Source organism: Sinocyclocheilus anshuiensis, unplaced genomic scaffold (genome assembly GCF_001515605.1).
Source record: "Sinocyclocheilus anshuiensis isolate Anshui unplaced genomic scaffold, SAMN03320099.WGS_v1.1 scaffold259, whole genome shotgun sequence".
In the NCBI taxonomy this organism is placed as follows: Eukaryota; Metazoa; Chordata; class Actinopteri; order Cypriniformes; family Cyprinidae; genus Sinocyclocheilus; species Sinocyclocheilus anshuiensis.
The window spans coordinates 158,716-180,340 of NW_015549576.1; the positions used below are offsets into that span (position 1 = coordinate 158,716).

Consider the following 21,625-nt stretch of genomic DNA (forward strand, 5'->3'; position numbering starts at 1 on the left):
ACTTATTTTTATTCACCTATTTCATTTTTATTATCTGTGTCTTGTCGCTGTCATTCTGTCTGTGCACTGGAAATGAGACCGCAGCTCATTATAGTCAACACAAATATCCCTCAAAATATATCTTTGATTAAGATGTGTTTGCCCAAGTTCAGCAATTAGAGCTCATTAGACAAAATGTGCCCTCTGTAAACCAGTTGGAAAAATATTTGCTGAATAGGTCTAAGAAGTTAAATAGTTGAAGAAAGAATGAACTAAACGAAGGCTGAATGAAAGCAGAGACTGAAAATAAAGAGATTGAAGAGTGTAAATGTGGTTGGGCAAGATATCGAAAAAGCTGTGATAACCGTTAAACGCTATAAGCCCAAAGGAATAAAAAAACCAGCATGGTTTTTGTGCAGTTCAGCTTTATTTATAAAGCACTTTTAACAATGGAGACGTCTCTTTATAAGCAGCTTTTCAGGAAATCCGTCCAAACACAAACTCCCAGAGAAATCGGTCTCTTCAGACTGATACATGAAGTAATGAGAGGAGAGTTAGTGATCAATATTTACTCGTCTGTCAATATTTATAACCTTTGTTTGTTTGTTTTTTAATTCCTTGGCGGAAACTGGCTTCCATACGTTTCAATAGAATCCACGCCATCGGGAATTTAATGTGAAGGCGTGATACTGAATTTGTGTCGAAAACATCCAGTAAATTCAAAATAAATTAGAAAATTTCATGTGAAAGGGAAAGATTCCCCTAATCATATTCCCCAAGGGGTTCTAGCTGGTCTAGGATTTGTGCATCAGAAGCTTCCCATTAATTAAGAATTTGTTCCCTCATTGTAAGCTATTATATATCACGTTTTCTCATTTTAGTTAAACTGTGGCCAAATTAGTACAACGTGGCCATAATTTAATAAAAAGAGGAAACAAATTTTTAATTCGTGGCCACTGTATATAGCTATACATACAATGTTAGTATAACACATTACAATGAACGCAAGTTACGTAATCAGATTAGAGTTACTTTTTCAAATACCGTATTGACCCGAATATAAGACGATGCTTTTTTCTTGGAAATAAATCTGAAAAAACACGGTCATCTTATATTCAGGGTCTAGACTTTGACATGTCAATAATACACCCACAACAATAGGTGGCGCCAAATACGCATAAAACGAGTGTGCCATGAAATACGTAATGTAATGCGTGTTGTAAAGATCGCGAGTAAAAACAAAAGAAAAAGAAAATGAGTCGTGACTGTCACGTTAGCCTGATGGGACCAAACTCCCTTTGTGATTTTAAAACGTAAGACGGTACCCAGATTTGAAGACTACTGTAAGATTTAACTTCTACTGTTAATAAGACCCCCCAAAAGTGAACCGTACCAAGCTGTACCGTACCATGCAGTGGAAAAGCACCATTAGTGTCCTAATTCAGATGGGCTACCTGTTTTTTTTTATAATTTTTTTTATGGTATATCAAAAAGTGTATATTTTTTAAATATGATTGTTGGTACATTTTACCAGTTTTTACCATACTTTCAAAACAAAAATTAAAATAGGAAAAATATGCAATATGAAAATAATTGAAGACAAAGTGTGTTTTACTGAGAAAAAATACGATTTGGTTTTTAAAAAGCCTTTTTCCAAAAGGTACATCTGGAAAAAGGGGGGTCGTCTTATAATCAGGGTCGTCTTATATTCGGGCCAATACGGTAATATGTGTTCCAATACTTTTGTCCATATAGTCGCCACAACTTACATATAAGCAGATAATGTTATCTTTATAAAGCATATGCCCTTCTGAAGGAGAAAGTAGTCCGTAACACAAACCAAGACAATGGCCATCGTTGTACAAAACAAGATTTAATAAGGAAACAAACACCCATAAATAAGAATACTAAGGCAAAGGAAGCCAAATACTCAATTAGGACCAAACCCAGGAAGAATTTACCAAGAATTTCTTTGAAATGTGTTTGTTTTATTCAGTTATCCTCCACGTGTTGGTTTAAACTGGACTAATTAGAACTGGTTTGGATTCTAGAATGTTCCGAATTCTCTAGAACTAGCTTTCAGTGGAGTGTCAAGTTAATACATTTGTTTCTTTCTTTACCCGGTGTTATACAACTCAACATACAGCAGTTTTTACACTGCAACTTCATAACTTTTCATGATACCATACTGAAACATCTTGCAATACTGGGATATACTGAGAGAGAGCCAAGAGAATTAAGAGACTGTCAGATTTTTTTAAAATTAATGCGCTTCTGTGAATCTCATGAAATGTCCAGGTCACATTTTAAAAAGCTGAAGGAATAAGAAATTATATTTTGCTTAAAAATAAAGCCTATCGATTTATTAATATGACAAGGAAATTAAATTCTCTCCTCAAGTTCTCATTACCGTAATAAAGATATATCATTTAAATTCCAAAGTACAATTTTAATCATGCATTACGGCGTTGTGTGTTACACTGAAATTATGTTTTTAATAAAAAAAGGACAGGATAATAATTCTTATTGTATTATGGTATGAGATTTGTACACATTCTGATAAGAATTTGAGAGGAAATGTGCTGAAACGTCATGAAAATGAAACCTGTTTTAGGAATATTAATATTTGTTTGCATTGTGATGTAATTTTACACCCAAATTATCATTATAAAAATGTATATCATATTCAAAACGGTAAATAATGGTATGTAAATGCTATTTTGAATAAAAAAAGCACAGAAAATATATTATTACTGTATCACGGTAATGAGAATGAGATTGTAGCGCATTGTAATGAGAGGACAATTAAGCCAATTTCACAAATTCTCATTACCGTAATATATTAAAAAATATTTAAAATTGCAAATATGCATTATGGTAGCATGTGTTAAACTGAATTTTTTAATTTGTTAATGAAAAAGGATGTAAAAATGATCATTAGTTGATGAAGGTAATGAGATTTCTGGTGCATTACGGTAATGAGAATCTTTTCTTTTTTTGCATTACAATAATGAGAATTTGGAGAAAAAATGTGTTTATCACGAAAATGTGTCAGAATGCAAATCTTAATGGCTTCATTTTATTAATGCAAATTATAATTTTCTTTCTTTCGTATATATATGTGAATTATGACCCACACATTTCTTTTTCAGGCTCATGAAAATAGGATATTTTCTTTGCATTCACTCTGAATGTAGAAAAGAACTGAAAATCGCTGGTAATTCTGTGCAAGCACATTGGCTTTCATCGGTTTGGTGCTAAGGCAATGAAGTATATGCAATAGAATCAGCACTGGACCGCCAATAAAGGAGAAAAAAAAACGGGTAGTCAGAATTGAAATTCACATTGTGCAAAGTTGGGCTGATTGCTTTGTGAAGCCAATACGAGTCAGTTGTGAGTGCGAGCAAACTCACACACACACTGCATCAGTAATCCAGCCTGAAGATCAAATCCAGTCCTGTCCGGTTCTGGAGAAGCCTCAGATGTGTCAGTATGAAGGTCAAAGGTCCCGTCGTCTCAGGATATCGAGGAGAACTCCTTCAGCAGGACGTCCCGACTCATGGTACTCAGAGACACGTTCTTCCTCACGTTCAGACTGATGGAGCGAACCTGCAAACACAAGCATCTGTGCATCAAAACTAACTCGTTTCCTGACGGAGATGCGTGTGTGTGAAGCTAGTCATAAATTCACTCCACATTCAAATTTAACGCAGCAGTGAGTTCCTCAGGGCAGAGGGACTGAGCTCAGAAAAAGAAGAACTGGGCTCATACGGAAATGTTCAGCTTTACAATATATATTAAACAGACAGTATTTGGACTGTTGAACACGTGTTATATATTTGCACATCATGTAACAGATATGTTTATTAAACCAATAATTGAAATATGCAAGAAATATGGTCATATTTGTGCAAGGTTATAGAATTAAGACCTATAATTATTAATAAATTCAATAAAAATAATGATTAAAAATAACAATAATAATAGTCTCACCAAATATGAATAGGGCTCTATGAAATCAGGTTTATTTTACCCCGACATCAGTGTTTTTCTTTTTAATTTTTCTGGATTGTATTTTAATTAGGACGTTTAATCAATTGAATTCATAGAACTTTAGCAACGTATTAATTTATTACAATTAGAACAATAATATGAAATGAAATGCCCTATGATTTATTATTGTTGTTATTAATTGTTAGTAGTAGTATTTTATAGAAATTCTGTTGTTTTATTTTCCTGCATTTTGCGTTTTATGATTTATTACAAATCTATCAAAAACAATGTTAATGAAATTAATAATTAAATACTAAACATTTTACAAATTTTTGAAATTTGAACAATTTTGAAAATGCCGTTCAACAAAGATTTACAGGTGAAATTAAAACATGGATTAAAATGTGTGCAATATCGTGAGATATTCCTTTCAAAATAATGGTTTAACAAACTGTATTATTATTATTGTTATAATTATTATTACTTTGAGAAGTACATTCTACTCTACAGTAGTAGCATATTTCTGTCATCATTTTTGGTTCACGTTAAACTGAACGTTTATGTTGCTGGGTTGTAGCGGAGACCCGTTTGTGTGCATCCGATGAAAGTTTTCTCAAAGCAAACGGTGAAGTAACTCCCAGAGCATCTCTGGAGATGAAGTTTCACTGAAATCCACCAGATTCTGTGGCGTTCTGCGATTTCGCCCAACGTTTTGTCGTCTTCTGTACCATTCAACCCATAGTTAATGTAGCCAAAGGAAGGAAGTAGCTTGTCAAGCAAACTCAAAAGCTTACCAGCTCCTTGAAAAAGCCGGCCTCTCTGGGCTGCTCAGAGTAACGCTCAAACTGATCCAGACCGTCCTGTAGCTTCAAGGTTAGCGTGTCGTAGTTCGAGCGCACCACCTCCAGCACCTACAGATAAGAAAACGACATAAAACCCAGACACAACTACAAGAAATCTTCCAGGTTTAAGACAACAATGCACCGACAGAAATCCACTTACAATGAAAGACTCTGGCATATTATCTGTTTTATAACAGTGGTCCTGAACTGAACTACAGGAACACATTTAAACAGCTAGTGGAGTGATCACATGACTACTGATATAGTAGTCTATATATATCTATATATATCATACTACAAATATGAACCACCACAACTGGCACAAGCTCTCTGTTGATCAATTAAGATCGGTAGTAGTTTGCAAACTTCACATTCATCTTTTAATATCTAACATATAATATTTGCTTACTTGTAGTTGGTCAAATACAGGAAATGGACCAAAAAAAAAAACCGGTTTGTCTCTGCGTTAACATTTGTGGTTTTATAATTTATATTTTAGAATTTCAAAATGTTGACTTTTAAAATCATTACATTTTGTTTACATTACAAATGTTATGAAAAACTGCATTTTGTCCCTGTATTTAAAAAAAAAATTAGCTAAATATAAAAAATAAGATCAATACAATGGTATTTTATTACATTTTAATAAGTACTTTAAATAATATTTAAATAATGTTTTCTGTCAATTTACCTTAATATTTAGGTAGCATTTTTTGTGGATTATTTTGGTATATGTTTTACTAAATGTAATGGTATTTTACTACATTTTAATAAATATTTGACTAAAAATGTAATATTTTTGAAATAGTAATATTTAAATTTATTACATTTTAATAAGTACTTTAAATAATATTGAAATAATAATGTTTTCTGTCAATTTACCTTAATATTTAGGTAGCATTTTTTGTGGATTATTTTGGTATATGTTTTACTAAATGTAATGGTATTTTACTACATTTTAATAAATATTTGACTAAAAATGTAATATTTTTGAAATAGTAATATTTAAATATTATTATCTGCCATTTTACCTTAGAAACATTTTTTGGTAGATTTTTAATTTTAAACCGTTTAAAAAAAAATTATTATTATTTTTTTCATTAAACGTAATGGCATTTTAGTGCATTACTACTTTGATGAATATTTTATTAGAATGTAATTGTATTTTTTTTATATATATATATTTTCTGTCATTTTACCCTGGGAAAGATATTATTTATTAAAATAATTTATTATTTTGACTGATTTATTATTTTAATTTTAATTTTTTTTTAATAAAAATAAAATCACTCTAATTAAATGTATTTTATTACATGTGACTAAACATTCTATTAAAATGTAATTATATTTTTTAAATAATATATTTCTGAAACAATTATAATATTTCCTGTCACTTTACCTTGAAAAAGGCAATTTGTGGTTGATTCTTTTGGGAAAAATGTTTTGGTAGATTTTTAATTTTAAACCGTTTAAAAAAAATTATTATTATTTTTTTCATTAAACGTAATGGCATTTTAGTGCATTACTACTTTGATGAATATTTTATTAGAATGTAATTGTATTTTTTTTATATATATATATTTTCTGTCATTTTACCCTGGGAAAGATATTATTTATTAAAATAATTTATTATTTTGACTGATTTATTATTTTAATTTTAATTTTTTTTTAATAAAAATAAAATCACTCTAATTAAATGTATTTTATTACATGTGACTAAACATTCTATTAAAATGTAATTATATTTTTTAAATAATATATTTCTGAAACAATTATAATATTTCCTGTCACTTTACCTTGAAAAAGGCAATTTGTGGTTGATTCTTTTGGTAGATCTTTTAAAAGAGACTCCCAAGTTAGATTCTGAAAGAACTCAGGGAGGCTTAGACACTCCTAGACCCCTTGCAAACTGCAATTGTCTTTCTTTGTTAGTACGTATTGTTTATTTCTACAATATGAAAGACAAATCAAAACAGTTTTCTGTGGCAATCACGGAAAGACCTTGTTTCAAAGAAGCGTTCCCACAACTACAAGCTGTTTGAGGTCACATTGTGCGCAGTAATTTTAAATCGAATGGGTCTGGAGTTTACCTGGGACACTCCAGGGCATGAAAAGGGCTGATGGACCACAAATCCCCAAACTTAAACTAAACTAAGAGCGGCTGGACAGAGGTCTGTTAGAGGGCATGCGGGTGCATCTGGCAAAGCGAGATAAAAGAGACGAGAGTTTGGGACTGCGAGCGACAGCTGGCACAACCGTCTGTAAAACTGCCCTCACTTCCAGCACACGGCATCATTACCCTACAGATCAAAGGCTAATTAAGCAACACCTGTGACCGTCCCAATCAGCCGCTTTCCTACACACATATACGGAGTTTTGCTCATTCAGATTCAAAACCAATTCTCTCATCTGACAGAATTGAGTTAAAGTCGGGCGATAAGACTGTGCCAAAGTACACAGGTAGTTATGCAAAAACTATGGGTGCATGTAGATGCATTCAAAAAAAGCTAACTATAGCCATTTTACTCCAAAAATGTAATTTCCAGCATAAAATTAATGATAATCTGAAATGTTGTGGAAATTACATTATACTGCTCAGGTTGCTGTACAAATAATTATATATGTTTTATTATTAATCAATTATAATACATTCATATTATTACAATAATGTTACTATTATGAATTAAATACATATATACATGGGTCAAAGACGTTAAGATGTCCGCATCAAAAGAAATTTACAAAAGTGATTATATGTCCATAGAAAGCACATTAAATGTAAGTAAAGTGTCTACGTTTAAGGTTTCAAATAAGTTTTTGGAGAATAAAATGTCAAAATTTGGTTGAAATAATGTTACGTTGTTATTCAGTGTAACACAATAATTATGTAAAAATTCAAACATGCTTATTCGGACGTGTACATATTAAAATATATAAAAGAATAAGAGAGCATATTAAAATGTATTGCGTTTTAAATTAGTAAAAATTCTTACTGACAAACGGGCAAAACCTAGGATAGTGGCAAATTTAAAAAAATGTAAAATAACAACTAATTAGTATTTGGGGTGAAAGTAATTAGCTTTTTAATATGTCAAATTGATTTTTGTTGTAAATATGCCTGACAAGATTGTTACACTGAATGGTATTCTAGTGGGTGTCTTCTGTAAATCAGGGAAAAATGTATGATGTTTATTTTTTGCTCAGAAAAACAAAAACAAAAACAAAAACAAAAATACAATTACATTAAACAGAAAACTTTTTTTTAACGTTTTTTTTGTGTGTGTGTGTGAAAAACAACAATTTAAAGCAGTATTGTTTTTATGCTTAAACCCTTTTTTGTCTTTGACCTATATATATATATAATTTTTTTATACTATATACACCATTAAAATGTTTGGGGTCAGTAAGATTTTAATATTTTTGAAATAAGTCTTCTGCTTTTTTTGGTTAAAAATACTGTAAAAACAGTAATACTGCAAACATTATTTGAATTTAAACAGTTTTCCATGTGGATATATTCATTTATAAGATGTAATTTATTTCTGTGATCAAAGCTGTATTTTCAGCATCATTACTCCAGTCTTCAGTGTCACATGATCTTCAGAAATCATAATAATATGCTGATTTGCTGCTCAAGAAACATTTCTGATTATTATCAATGTTGAAAACAGCTGTGCTGTTTCATACTTTTGTGGAAACCAATTAACTAAACAATTAAATAAGAATTAAAATAAATGAAACGTTCAAAAGAACAGCATTTCTATGAAAATCTAAATCTTTTATAACATTATAAATGTCTTTACTGTCACTTGTGATCACATCCTTGCTAATAAATAAGAAAATTACATCTAAATTACGCTATATTACAATGAGGCTAAAAGTTAATGTTCTGTGCGTAAACTCATTAAAGTCTGTTAGAACGTAAGAGATCAAAACGTAACATGACTGTGTAAACCGTCCATCTAAACCGTTACCTGATCTTCTGAGAGCTGTGAGATGTGGTTCACAGCGGCGTACGACTCAATCTTAGGGTTGAAGTGGTTAATAATGGCTCTGGAATTACAGAAATGGGCAAAATTAGGTATATTCTGAACATGTGACGGGAGCTTCACAATAGAGTTCCTGTGTGAGAATAAAAGGTAACGTTACAGAGAACTTTCAAAGGTGTGGCTCTTTTAAATATTCTGCAGTAATGCATGCTGCAAAAAACCAGCGCTCGACTTCTTTTGTGCGGCACAAACACATGGTGACATCTCTGAAAGCCCGGAGAATGCTTCCACATTACCTCAGACTCTCAAATCAATAATTAATTCACCACCAGGCCCCTCGCACACTAACCGAAACAAAGACAAAAACACCCACTTCACTAAAGCTGTCCAATGTTAGTCACAGACTTCAACAAAACCACTCAAACTATGATTATGATCTTTCACCATTTCACCCATGTTTGAAATATAACTGGCATGTAAATGAAAGCACACTGTATAAATTAGACTGTATATTTAGTATGATTTTTATTATTGTTTGCTTGTTTATACATTTAATGCTTTTTATAATCTAACTCGCATACAAAGAAAAAACAAAACAAAAACAAACAAACCAAAGACACAAAACAAAATAAAAACTATCTATATATAACAAAATATAAAATATATAATAAATAACAAAATCAAAGGAAAAAAAAAATAATCAGAACCAAAACTAAATAAATAAAAGAACAAAAACCTCAAACCAAAGAAAAGAAAAGAAGCAGAGGAAAAAAATAAACAAAAACAAGGACAAAAAAAAAACAAGAGCAAAAAAAAAAAAAAAACTATAAATAAGAATAAAACAGTAAAAAAAAACAAAAACAAAGGGGAAAAACAAAAAAAGAAATCAATAACAAAAATAAATAAAGCAATTAAAACCAAATACAAATCAAAGGAGTAAAAGAAAGAAAGAAAGAAAGAAAGAAAAAGGAAAACAATTTTTTTTTACCAAAGCTATCAAATGCTAGTCATAGACATCAACTATTATCATCTTCCACAATTTCACATATATAACATCTTTATAAAATAACTGCCATGTTACCTGAATTACATTATATAAATCACCTATATATTTAACATTATTTTATTATTAATATTATATAATGCATCTTATTTCAGAATACTTAAAACCGATAATTTAAACAAAGAGTGCTATAAATCCTCTCATTGTTTATAGTGAAAGTGATCTAGAATGAAGGTGAATGTGAGCGCTCTGACCTGACGTTGACGAGAGCCTGAGTAACTTTACTAGCAGGCTCCTTCCACTGGCCTGCGTTGGTGGAGACTCGCAGCACTGCGGCGTCATGAAGATCAGGTTAGTGCTTTAGTGATGATGGATGAAAATAAACATGCACGCAGCAGGACTGAGCTCGGGCGACTTACCCATGCAGTAGAGGTTATCAAACACCTGATGCATGCGTATAATCTCATAATAGAGCTCGTCGTAACTATATATATATATATATATATATAAAATATTTACTATATATAAAACTAAAATGAAAATAAATAGCAAACCAAAAAGCGAAAAGACAAAAACAAACTAGAAACAAACCCCAGAACACACAGAGTGACACACAGCGCCTGTGTTTTGCTCAGACACACAGCGTAAGATCATACCTGACCAGAAGTCTCTCCACGTGTAGTGCACCCTAACTCTGCACTTCTTCTGGTAGCAGATCAGTTTGTGGATTATCTGAACGCAGCGTCTACAACAAATGACTGAATTCATTCTCACCATATCCACATATCCATCATCTCAGCACCGCAGTATTTACAGCTGCAAATTAAAAGGAAACTCACACGTAGAGATCCATAGGAAACTCCTTCATCATATGAGTAACGATGAACTCGACCATCAGATCTGCAAAGACAAAGAATACTCACATAAACGCTCACAGAACGATAAAGACGCCACTCAATCTGATCGCAAAACTCACCCAGAACCGCACAAACTAAAGGCCGAGAGGGGATGCTCTTATCCGCCGCTTTCTTTCGATGCCTCATGGGCTGAAATGCATAAGAAAAGTGACTTCACTCAAAGCTACAAGTCCAAACAACACTGGACTTTCATTGCAAGGACTTCATTTTTGGATGAAAGGTCCCTTTAAGACTGGCCAAAGTGCACGATCCTGCTTTCATGCGTCTAGATAACTGGATTTACTGCATCAGCAGTGAGGCTCTGGGACGTCCCATTTGGTAATGGATTGGCTGTAACACGGGGCCGGGCAGTTTGCTGCTTTATATGCCAGAAACATCGTCTTTATTTGGATCCTGCCATTTAAAAACAACTGAGACCTCAGCAGGGAATCTTACCATTCTGTGCAAGTTGACCCTGAAGTTCATGTTATCATCGTGGAGAAAGGCGTCGGCGTACTGGTCCTTTAAAACGGACAGCGAGAGGACAAACGGTCAAACAGTGAACGAACGGAAAAAATAAATAATTACCCACAATGCATTACCTCGGCTATGCAGGTCAGAATGATGAGGCAAAGCCTGGCACTGTTGAGTCTGTGTTCATCTGAAAACATACAGAGGAAAACTACTGTAAGATGTGCACAAAAAAACGAAGAGAAATAAATGGCTCCGTTCCAAATTCTAGTGAGCTCCCTACTTAGGCAGCATTTCAAGGCACTTTGGCATAGAAGCTTTTCCAACATGTAGGTAAGGTAATGCCGCCTTACTTTCTTTTGTAAAAATTAAAAACTGCATGCATCCTTTGCAAAGAACTCAATCCCATAATGCATTGCAACAAGCGCAAAAATCCAAAATGGTGGACAAAGCAGGAAAAATGCTGATAATCTAATTAAAAATGGACTATTTTAGCTAAAATGTGCTTCCTTTGTGTTTTTATGCTTATAAGAGTATCGTGTTATTAGCTTAGCGACATGCTAATAACAAACTCCACTAAAGTCCATAGCGAGTCGAGGTTCTGTTTGACTTTGGATGCTGCCTTAGAAGGCAGCTGCCTAGGCAGGAGCAAGGAAGCTCGCTAGGTTTTGGACAGCACAGAGGAGAGAAACAGTGATAGCTTGCCTTTGGTGTCCTGCATTACGATGGAGGAATACTTGAGGAAGGTTATAAGAAGATTACTTGTCTGCAGGTTTGGGTCCAGAGGAAGCTCAGGATTATTCATCACTGCAAAGAGAGAATGCAAGTGTGGTGAATCATTTCTGAAAATGATCATTCGCCCCAATTTGCGTACCTATACTACACACTAAAAGTGCATACTTCGTTTTGAGAAAGTCCACACGGTAGAGTATGTAGCAACACTCAAATCACGTCTTGACAACACAGACCCCCCCTTTTTGTGTTGCTAGCATATTAGCATTTAGCTGAATTCACGTCCATCATTATCTAAGTTCATTACTTATGTGGGAGTGTCACATAAAACATTTTTTAACTGAAAGATTCAACAGAGATCCATCACTTCAACTGCACAAAAACTGAGCAATATTAGCCAAAAAATAAATAAATACACTTTTTTTTTTGGTACCCCGTTACTATAATCTTGTACTATTTAGGTTCCACTCACACTAAGAATGATAACTATAATCATATTCACAGTCTGTAAAGTCATGTGGATTCTGATTGGCTTTCAATGCTTTTATGGTTCAAGAGCTGGAAAAAAAAAACCCTTCTGAAAGTGAATATTGCATATTGAAGGATACAGTATCTACCGTTATAGATATCGTTAAATTAGAACGATTATTAAAATGTTACAGTTATTGTTCAATTAGAACGATTATTAAAAATGTTACAGTTATTGTTAAATTAGAACAATCATTAAAATGTTAGTTATCGTTAAATTAGAAAGATTGTTAAAACCTTACAGTTACTGTTCAATTAGAACAATTATTAAACATTATAGGTATTGTTAAATAAGAACGATTGTTAAAACGTTACAGTTATTATTAAATTAGAACTATTGTTAAAACGTTATTTATTGTTCAATTAGAATGATAATTAAAATGTTACAGTTATTATTAAATTAGAACTATTGTTAAAACGTTATTTATTGTTCAATTAGAATGATAATTAAAATGTTACAGTTATTATTAAATTAGAACTATTGTTAAAACGTTATTTATTGTTAAATTAGAATGATAATTAAAATGTTACAGTTATTATTAAATTACAACAACTGTTAAAATGTTAGTTGTTAAATTAGAACGATTGTTAAAACATAATTGGTATCGTTAAATTAGAATGATTATTAAAAACGTTACAGTTATTGTTAAATTAGAACGATTAATAAAACGATATAGGTATCATTAAATTAGAACGATTATTAAAACATAATATGTATTGTTAAATTAGAACGATTATTAAAACGTTACAGGTATCGTTAAATTAGAATGATTATTAAAACGTTATAGGTATCGTTAAATTAGAACATTATTAAAACGTTACAAGTATCGTTAAATTAGAACATTATTAAAACGTTACAGGTATCGTTAAATTAGAACATTATTAAAACGTTACAGGTATCTTTAAATTAGAATGATTATTAAAACATTATATGTATCGTTAAATTAGAACGATTATTAAAACGTTACAGGTATCGTTAAATTAGAACGATTATTAAAACTTTACAGGTATCGTTAAATTAGAACGATTATTAAAACGTTACAGGTATCGTTAAATTTGAACGATTATTAAAATGTTATATGTATCGTTAAATTAGAACGATTATTAAAACGTTACAGGTATCGTTAAATTAGAACGATTATTCAAATGTTATATGTATCGTTAAATTAGAACGATTATTAAAATGTTACAGGTATCGTTAAATTAAAACGATTATTAAAACGTTATAGGTATCCTTCAATTAGAACGATTATTAAAACGTTACAGGTATCTTTAAATTAGAACGATTATTAAAATGTTATATGTATCGTTAAATTAGAACGATTATTAAAACGTTACAGGTATCGTTAAATTAGAACATTATTAAAATGTTACAGTTATTGTTACATTAGAACGTTATTAAAATGTTACAGTTTTAGTCCAATTAGAACAATTATTAAAATGTTACTGTTTTTGTTCAATTGAAATGCTTATTAAACATTATAGTTATTATTATATTATAATGAGTATTAAAACGTCATAATTATCATTATAGTTATTGTCCTTTTTGTGAACAGGCTATAAGTATATTGTGAATGTTTCCCGTGTCATCCTGATTACAGATGATTGAGCAGGAGAACACGCCACATCCACCACGGGAGCTTCAGTCTGCCAGATCCGAGTGGATTTAATATTTCATACAGCTAATGGATATCAAGTTTTCAAAAGGTTGCAATGCAAAAAGCAGCATAAAAGTTAAACGTGTTTTAGAGGCAAATGTAAGAGTGGAGTCGGTTTAAGGAAGTGAAATGCCAGCTCTACAAAATAACAGACTGGAAGTACAGTACGATTCAAAGGGTCATTTGCTGAACAACAGCTGCTTGAAAATCTCAAAGCGTTTCATTATTCAAACAAACCTCACTTCTGGTTACTCATACGGAGCATGTATTTCTACTTTAGTGTTCTGCAGAAGAAAGCAGGTCATGTGGGTTTGACATGAGGGTGAGTGAATGATATTTTAACACTAGTTACTCACTGTCCAGAGAGGGCGGTGTGGTGCCCAGCGGGGTCAGAGGAGAGGCTGGGACGGGCACAGCAGGGGTTGTTGCGATGTCAATCTCCGGATGGCTCTGTGATTGACAATTACAGATGCAAAGATAAACCATAACCATCAATATAAGTATAGATAGGAGAGGCCTAATAATATATGCATATGTCAGTGCGCAAAGATAAATACAAGTCATTGTGCAGTGCTGACCTGTGCAAGAACTGTGATGAAGTTTCTGTTGAGATGCACGGCCTCATAGAGAGCGAGCAGGATGGCTTCATTAGTCCTAAAGGACAATAAAGTCATCAGACATGTGGAGCATTTGATTTAATAATACAAGGATGGACATTTCAGGATTTGATGACTGCTATTATGCGCTGGAGACTTATGGGGCTGATCTGACCTTCAAATATATATATACACTTCTCTTCAAAGGTTCGCTTTTTTGAAAGAAATTAGCACTTTTTATTCAGAAAGGTTGCATTAAATTTATAAAAAGTGACAGTAATTACTTTTAGAATGTTAAAAGGTAACATTCTGTTTCAAGTAAATGCTGTTCTTTTGAACTTTCATTGCGGAATCATGTGACACTGAAGACTGGAGTAATGATGCTGAAAATTCAGCTCAATCAATTACATTTTAACATATATTACAATAGAACACACTTCTTTTAAATTGTAATAATATTTCACAATATTACTGATTTTACTGTATTTTTGATCAAATAAAATGCAGCCTTGATGAGCAGAAGAGACTTCTTTTTTTTTTAATCTTACCAACCCCAAACTTTTGTAGGTTAGCTGTATATTAAAAAAAATCCAATCACCTATTAAACTGTTTTAATTTTTACTTACTGCACTGACAGCTTCTCATCTGCGTCAGCGATAAACATACTGCCCACCTGCAGACCAAAGCATGATTATGATAAATATGTAGCTGCAAAATCACTCAAAAGAGCAGCGTGAACATTCTGCTAAATTTCTTCTTTTGTGTTCCACAGAAACAAAAAAGTGAAACAGCTTGGAAAGACATGGAGGGCCCTATGATTTCTGTGATGTGGAAAACGCGGACGGAATCGCGGAATCTAGTCATAAAAACGGAATTTACAGTATAACGCAGAATTCTGCACCCATTTTGGATGGATACATGAAAAGTAGGTCAGAACACTTAGATCAAAACGCGATATGCACTAGTGTTTGTTAATATTAAGCCACAAAAATGTTTCAGTTTCTTTTGAGTAAAACTATCGTCATATCATATACAAACAGAAACGATCTTAACTGCAACCCGTCAAAATAAAAGGTCGGTTTAACTCGGAAGAAACTGTGACAGAAATATATTACTTAATGTAATGATAGTACTACTACTACTACTACTAATAAAATTATTATTAAAACATTATTTTTAAAGGAATATTTACCATAAAAATTATTTACCAGAAATTTTTTAAAGCAAAAAATGTAAATACACAACTGTATTTCTGGGAATAAAAAAATAAAATAATAATTCAATTCAATTCAAGTTTATTTGTATAGCGCTTTTTATGATACAAATCGTTGCAAAGCAACTTTACAGCAAATTAAGTTTCTACAAGATTTAGTAGTAGCTTATCAGTGGTGACTGTCAGTTTATGTACATATGACAGAAATGTACGGAAAAATCAATTAAAGACGTAATCAAACAGACAATGAACATTATTAATAATAAATATATTTTTTATAAAATTAATTAATCATGCTTTTGATTATTAATATTTAATTAAACCATTAAAATGGAATCCAGAAAATTAATGGAAAACAAAATTTGGTAAAAAAAACAAAACAACCAAAACTAAAAAAAAATTAATTTTTGTTAAACTTTTAATAAATTGCTGTTTAATATTGTACATTTTGGGATTTCTATTAATTAGACATGCTTTTTGATGAACAAAATTTTATTTAACTATTAAAGCAGAGTCTAGAAAAATAAAAATGGGGGAAAAAAGGAATCCAAAAAAATTGAAATAAAAAAAAAAGGGAATCCAGAAAAATTGAAATGGAAAAAACAAAAAGGAATCCAGATAAATTGAAATGGAAAAAAAAATCAAATTTGGGAAAAAATAAAACCGATTTCATAGGGCCCTAGACATGAATAAATGCTAAAAGAGTTTTATACCATGCTGGTGAGGGTGGAGAAAAAGCCTCCCTGGTTTTCTTCTTCTTTGTCTTTATACTGTCTGTGGAAACCAGATGGATCACATTAAATCTTTCACACACGTTTCTTAAAAACAAACAACAAAGATTGCCTGTCACCTATTGTACTCAGCAAGTGCGTGGTGGATGACCATTCCCATGCCCTGTGAAAAGATCAACTATATTAGACCTCCACGCGACTCAATAATACCTTGAATTTCAAGAATCTCCCTAACTACTCACATCCAGGGTCGGCTCGTCGTCCACTATCGACAGTTTCACAATATAAGGATTCACAGACTACAATTAACAGAGGAAACAATGAACCTTGCAGAAATCTTACAAACAATGCTTCATGACTAGAACGATATATTACATTAGTACAAGCATCACACTTACCTCATACTTCCTATAGTTGACCAGCAGAGCTAAAAGTACCACAGCATCATATCCGTGCTGCGCTCGACTGGAAACCTCAGACAGAATCTGGACAAAAAGAGGCGAATTAAATGGACGACATTATAATGCACAGGTAAAATCGAAGACACATCACAGTTTTTACCTGTAGAATGGCCTCAAATATACTGTTGATCATCACATACTCTAGTATGGTGTTCTGACTAATATTATCGGTCACCTGCAAGACAAAAAACACATTATAAACACGTCAGAAAGCATCTGAAAAAAAGGATAGTGTCATGTGAACATATAAATTTTAAAGGAATAGCTCACCCAGAAATTAAGGTTTGCTGAAAATGCCCTCATTAGGGCTGCAAAACGATTAATCGCAATTAATCGCATTTAAAATAAAAGTTTATGTTTACATACTATATGTGTGTGTACTGTGTATATTTATTATGTATATACAAATACACACACATGTATGTATATATTAAGGAAAAATGTTTAGATTTGTATATTAAATATGAATATTTACATATAAATGATATACTAGTACGAATATATATACATACAAACATTTGTTAAAATATATACATATATGTGTGTGTATTTATATATACATAATAAATATACACAGTACACACAGATATATTATGTAAACAAACTTTTATTTTAAAGTGATTAATCGCGATTAATCGTTTTGTAGCCCTAGTCCTCACTCTCAGGCCATCCAAGATTAGGATGAGTTTGTTTCATTACATCACTTGCTCACCAGTGGATGTGAATGGATGCCGTCGGAATGAGAGTCCAAACAGCTGATAAAAACATCACAGTAATCTACACCACTCCAGTCCACCAATTAATGACTCAAGAAGAGAAAAGCTGTGTGTTTGTAAGAAACAAATCTATTATTACATTCAAACCATTGCTTCTAACTAAAATATGAGTCTATAATCCATAATATTGTTTCCTCCAGTGAAAAAGTGCATCTCCTGTTGTCTCTCACATCAAAATCCACCCACATATTTGTTTAGAGCCGTTTTGGCCTGTAAACGCTGCTTGATCTGTGCAGATTTCTCTCCTGATTCAGACCAGACCACTTGTTCACTGGAGGAAGCGTTATTATGGACTCGTGTTTTAGCCGGAAGGGACGGTTTGAAGCTAAAAACGAGTCTCAACGATGTATTTATTTTTTACAAACACAGCTTTTCACTTCACAAGTCATTAACTGATGGACTGGAGTGGTGTGGATTACTTGTGGATTATTGTGATGTCTTTATCAGCTGTTTGGACTCTCATTCTGACGGCACCCATTCACTGCAGAGCATCCATTGGTGAGCAAGTGATGCAGTGCTACATTTCTCCAAATCTGATGAAGAAACAAACTCATCCTAATCTCAGATGAGCTGAGGGTGAATACATTTCATTTTCATTTTTGCATGAACTATTCCTTTAAGTTCTGTTGCTATAATTTTGAAATCGTTGCAATTGGTGCAATGACACCAGGACTCGACTGATTTTTGCTCGCTTTTACAAACTAAGCAGCAAGCGGACTACTTTACTATGGAAGTGAAAGTGAGCAGATTTGTACAAAAAGAGTGCAGAAGAATGAATGCACTGATCTTACAGTGACCAGACACAGCAGTAGTTTCAGACACAAACTCTTCAGACTCTCTGATCCATCACCGCACAGCAGACTGTCCAGACTCTCCATTAGCTCCTGTGTGCACAATTACACTGCAGCTCAACTCTGCATTCAATAAAAACGTCCAGATCATGTGCGAGCGGGACAAACGACTGACCTTCATTCGGAGCTCAGCTTTGTCGAAGCCCATCAGCATGTTGATGATGTCAAAGCCTGTGGCGGATTTGTTCTTGTGGTGAACTCCTCGAAACAGCGCACAGAGAGTCTACAGAAACAGACAGGAGGAGCTTTTCTTGTCTTTGTCATGCTCATTCAGATCTTTAGGTCAAAAGCAACTGTTACATTTTCTGAATGCCAACCAGTAATTGAACGTAGGGTGTGTCTGCAAACACAAAAGCTGACTTCACAACTTCGGTTTGATGTTTCCAATTGAGTATTTGTAAGCATGTTTATTTAAAATAAAAAAGAATATATATATATATGGTGTAAAGAAAATTAAACTTCCAGTACTGTTCAAAAGTTTGGGGCCTGTAAGATTTTTTGTAATGTTTTTGAAAGAAAGTGGTCTCTTCTGCCCTCCAAGGCTGCATTTATTTGATCAAAAATACAGTAAAAACAGTAATACTTTGAAATACTATTACAATTTTAAATAACTGTTTTCTATGTGAATATATTGTAAACTGTAATTTATTCCTGTGATCAAAGCTGTATTTTCATCATCATTACTCCAGTCTTCAGTGTCACATGATCTTCAGAAATCATTCTAATATGCTGATTTGCTGCTTTAAGAAACATTTATTATTATTATCAAACATTAAAATTTGTTTTCAGGATTCTTTCATCAATAGAACAGCATTTATTTGAAATAGAGATCTTTTGGAACATTATAAATGTCTTTACTGTCACTTTTGATTCATTAATGTGTCCTTGCTGAATAAAAGTAGTAATTTCTTAAAAAAAAAAAAAATAAATTAAAAAAAAAAACTTACTGGCCTCAATTTTGAACGTTAATCTATTTTTACACTATTATTATATTTTGTAATGTTATGACAACTAAGTACATTCAACCCCATAATTATCATTACTGTAAAATAAAATAAAATACAATATTTTTTTGTAATTCTATTATTATCAATGGTTAGCCTTATTAGATTCTTAGATTTTCAATACTCTATATATTAAAAAAATCCTACACAGACACAACGATTAAAAAAATTAAGTAGTTCTACCATCATGTATAAATACTTAACCATTTAAAAAGTACATCATTATTTTTTTCAAATTGCAGTGATGAAAATATATAATTTTTTTTTTTCACAAAAATGTTTGTAATTGACATAAAAAAATAAAAAAAAAGATTCATTTTCTTTATATTAAATCTTCTGCGATGAAGCACTAGCCAGACATTGATTATTCGGAGCATGACTTGATTATCAGATCATGTTCTTTAGTAACGCAGGAAGCATGATTTTACCTGAAGCGCATTGACTACTTTGATCTGGTGCTCCTCAGCCAGAGCTTGAACACAGTGATGGAACAAACTGTTGACGTTGTCTTTGATTTTCACGACTTCATCCCCGTCCAGAGACTCCAACTTCCCCTCCAGATACTCCAGATTGACCTGCTCAAAGCACACAGATCAACAGCATAGTCCACGCACTCATAAAACAGCATTTCACGATGTGTATCTGCCACGGACCTTCATCAGAAACAGCTCATCCCAGAAGCGAGGATTGTTCTTAGTAGGGTCTTCCTTCTGATGGGAAAGAGCAAAAACGGTGTTTACAATCTATACTTGCACCAACATTACATTTAAAAACATGTAATAGTTCACGTAACAGTATACATAGCAAAGTTTTTTTGTTTGTTTTGTTTTTAGAATAAATAAAAAGAAAATAAGTAGAAAGAATAGAAATAGAATATAGAGTGCTAGAGTTAGAGGGTCAAATGAAGAGATGTGTTTTCAGCCGTTTCTTGAAAATATCAAGGACTCAGCTGCTGGGATTGAGCTGGGCAGGTCATTCCACCAGGAGGGAACAGTTAATGTAGAAGTCCATGAAAGTTTTATCATAGGTAGAATGCAGAATGTTTCAATACAAGCATTTCAGTCAAATGTAATTTATGCAATATTTCAAACCTTTAACCCACTTGGGAAAATCAACCCATGGCAACAGTTTAAAAGTAGCCCAATTCTGTGGAAAAAACGCGGACTTGGCAACCCTGCATCCAACAAGAGCTACCGGAGTCAGCTTTGACTGAACACAGGTCGAGAATAAGGAGAGATGACTGACAAGACCATGCTGGAGTATTTGCTGCTTAACAGATCCTGAGCTCTTTGACAAATATCTAATCTTGTAAGATGTGCTACCTTTACACAGAGTGCTGTGTGATCGCTAAATCGAAAGTGAAAGTAAACAGCGCAAACGCTCATTCAAAAATATGTAAATACACCGCATCCTGAGAGCGGCTCCCTGATGCGCCAAAATTATACACAATATTAGAATGGAATTAGGAGTGGACACGAAAATCGCGGGAGCGAAACACATGTTGCGGGAGCAGGCGACAATGGTCAGAGGTTCAGCGGGAGCGGGATTAAGAAAACAGCCGAATCCCGGACATTTTGGACAATTAAGAAATCCCGGACGGACGCATTTTTGTAGGTCCAAAAAGAGGACGTATGTCCGGGGAAAAGAGGACGTATGGTCACCCTAACCATTGATAATAATGAAATTACAACCCAAAAGTTAAAATACCAAACTCTAAATTGCCTAAACTTTTTTTTATTTAATTTTATTTTACAGTAATGATAATTATGGGGTAAAATGTACTTAGTTGTCATAAAATTACAAAATATAATAATAGTGTAAAAATAGATTAACGTTCAAACATTTGAAGCCAGCAAGCTTTTTTTTTTTTTTTTTTAAAAAAATTACTACTTTTATTCAGCA

The 21,625-nt window shown here is 32.7% G+C and overlaps 1 protein-coding gene across 1 annotated transcript in view; it reads right to left on the minus strand.

The window, feature by feature from the left end:
* Positions 1–1,839: 1,839 nt before the first annotated feature.
* The window catches only part of LOC107657489 (UPF0668 protein C10orf76 homolog), a 20,510-nt gene continuing 724 nt past the window's right edge, over positions 1,840–21,625 (minus strand). Inside the window, exons 2-24 of the mRNA XM_016445594.1 lie at positions 20,377–20,433; positions 20,152–20,298; positions 18,835–18,942; positions 18,660–18,752; positions 17,193–17,267; positions 17,030–17,116; positions 16,874–16,930; positions 16,751–16,794; positions 16,614–16,674; positions 15,314–15,360; positions 14,670–14,745; positions 14,448–14,541; positions 11,879–11,980; positions 11,305–11,363; positions 11,159–11,224; positions 10,783–10,852; positions 10,646–10,706; positions 10,446–10,551; positions 10,226–10,385; positions 10,061–10,136; positions 8,789–8,867; positions 4,767–4,883; positions 1,840–3,588 (exon numbers count right to left, since the gene is read on the minus strand). Of these exons, the coding sequence (XP_016301080.1) occupies positions 3,496–3,588; positions 4,767–4,883; positions 8,789–8,867; positions 10,061–10,136; positions 10,226–10,385; positions 10,446–10,551; positions 10,646–10,706; positions 10,783–10,852; positions 11,159–11,224; positions 11,305–11,363; positions 11,879–11,980; positions 14,448–14,541; positions 14,670–14,745; positions 15,314–15,360; positions 16,614–16,674; positions 16,751–16,794; positions 16,874–16,930; positions 17,030–17,116; positions 17,193–17,267; positions 18,660–18,752; positions 18,835–18,942; positions 20,152–20,298; positions 20,377–20,433 (1,935 nt within the window). The 3' untranslated portion in view covers positions 1,840–3,495. The remainder of the gene's footprint in view (positions 3,589–4,766; positions 4,884–8,788; positions 8,868–10,060; positions 10,137–10,225; positions 10,386–10,445; positions 10,552–10,645; positions 10,707–10,782; positions 10,853–11,158; positions 11,225–11,304; positions 11,364–11,878; positions 11,981–14,447; positions 14,542–14,669; positions 14,746–15,313; positions 15,361–16,613; positions 16,675–16,750; positions 16,795–16,873; positions 16,931–17,029; positions 17,117–17,192; positions 17,268–18,659; positions 18,753–18,834; positions 18,943–20,151; positions 20,299–20,376; positions 20,434–21,625) is intronic.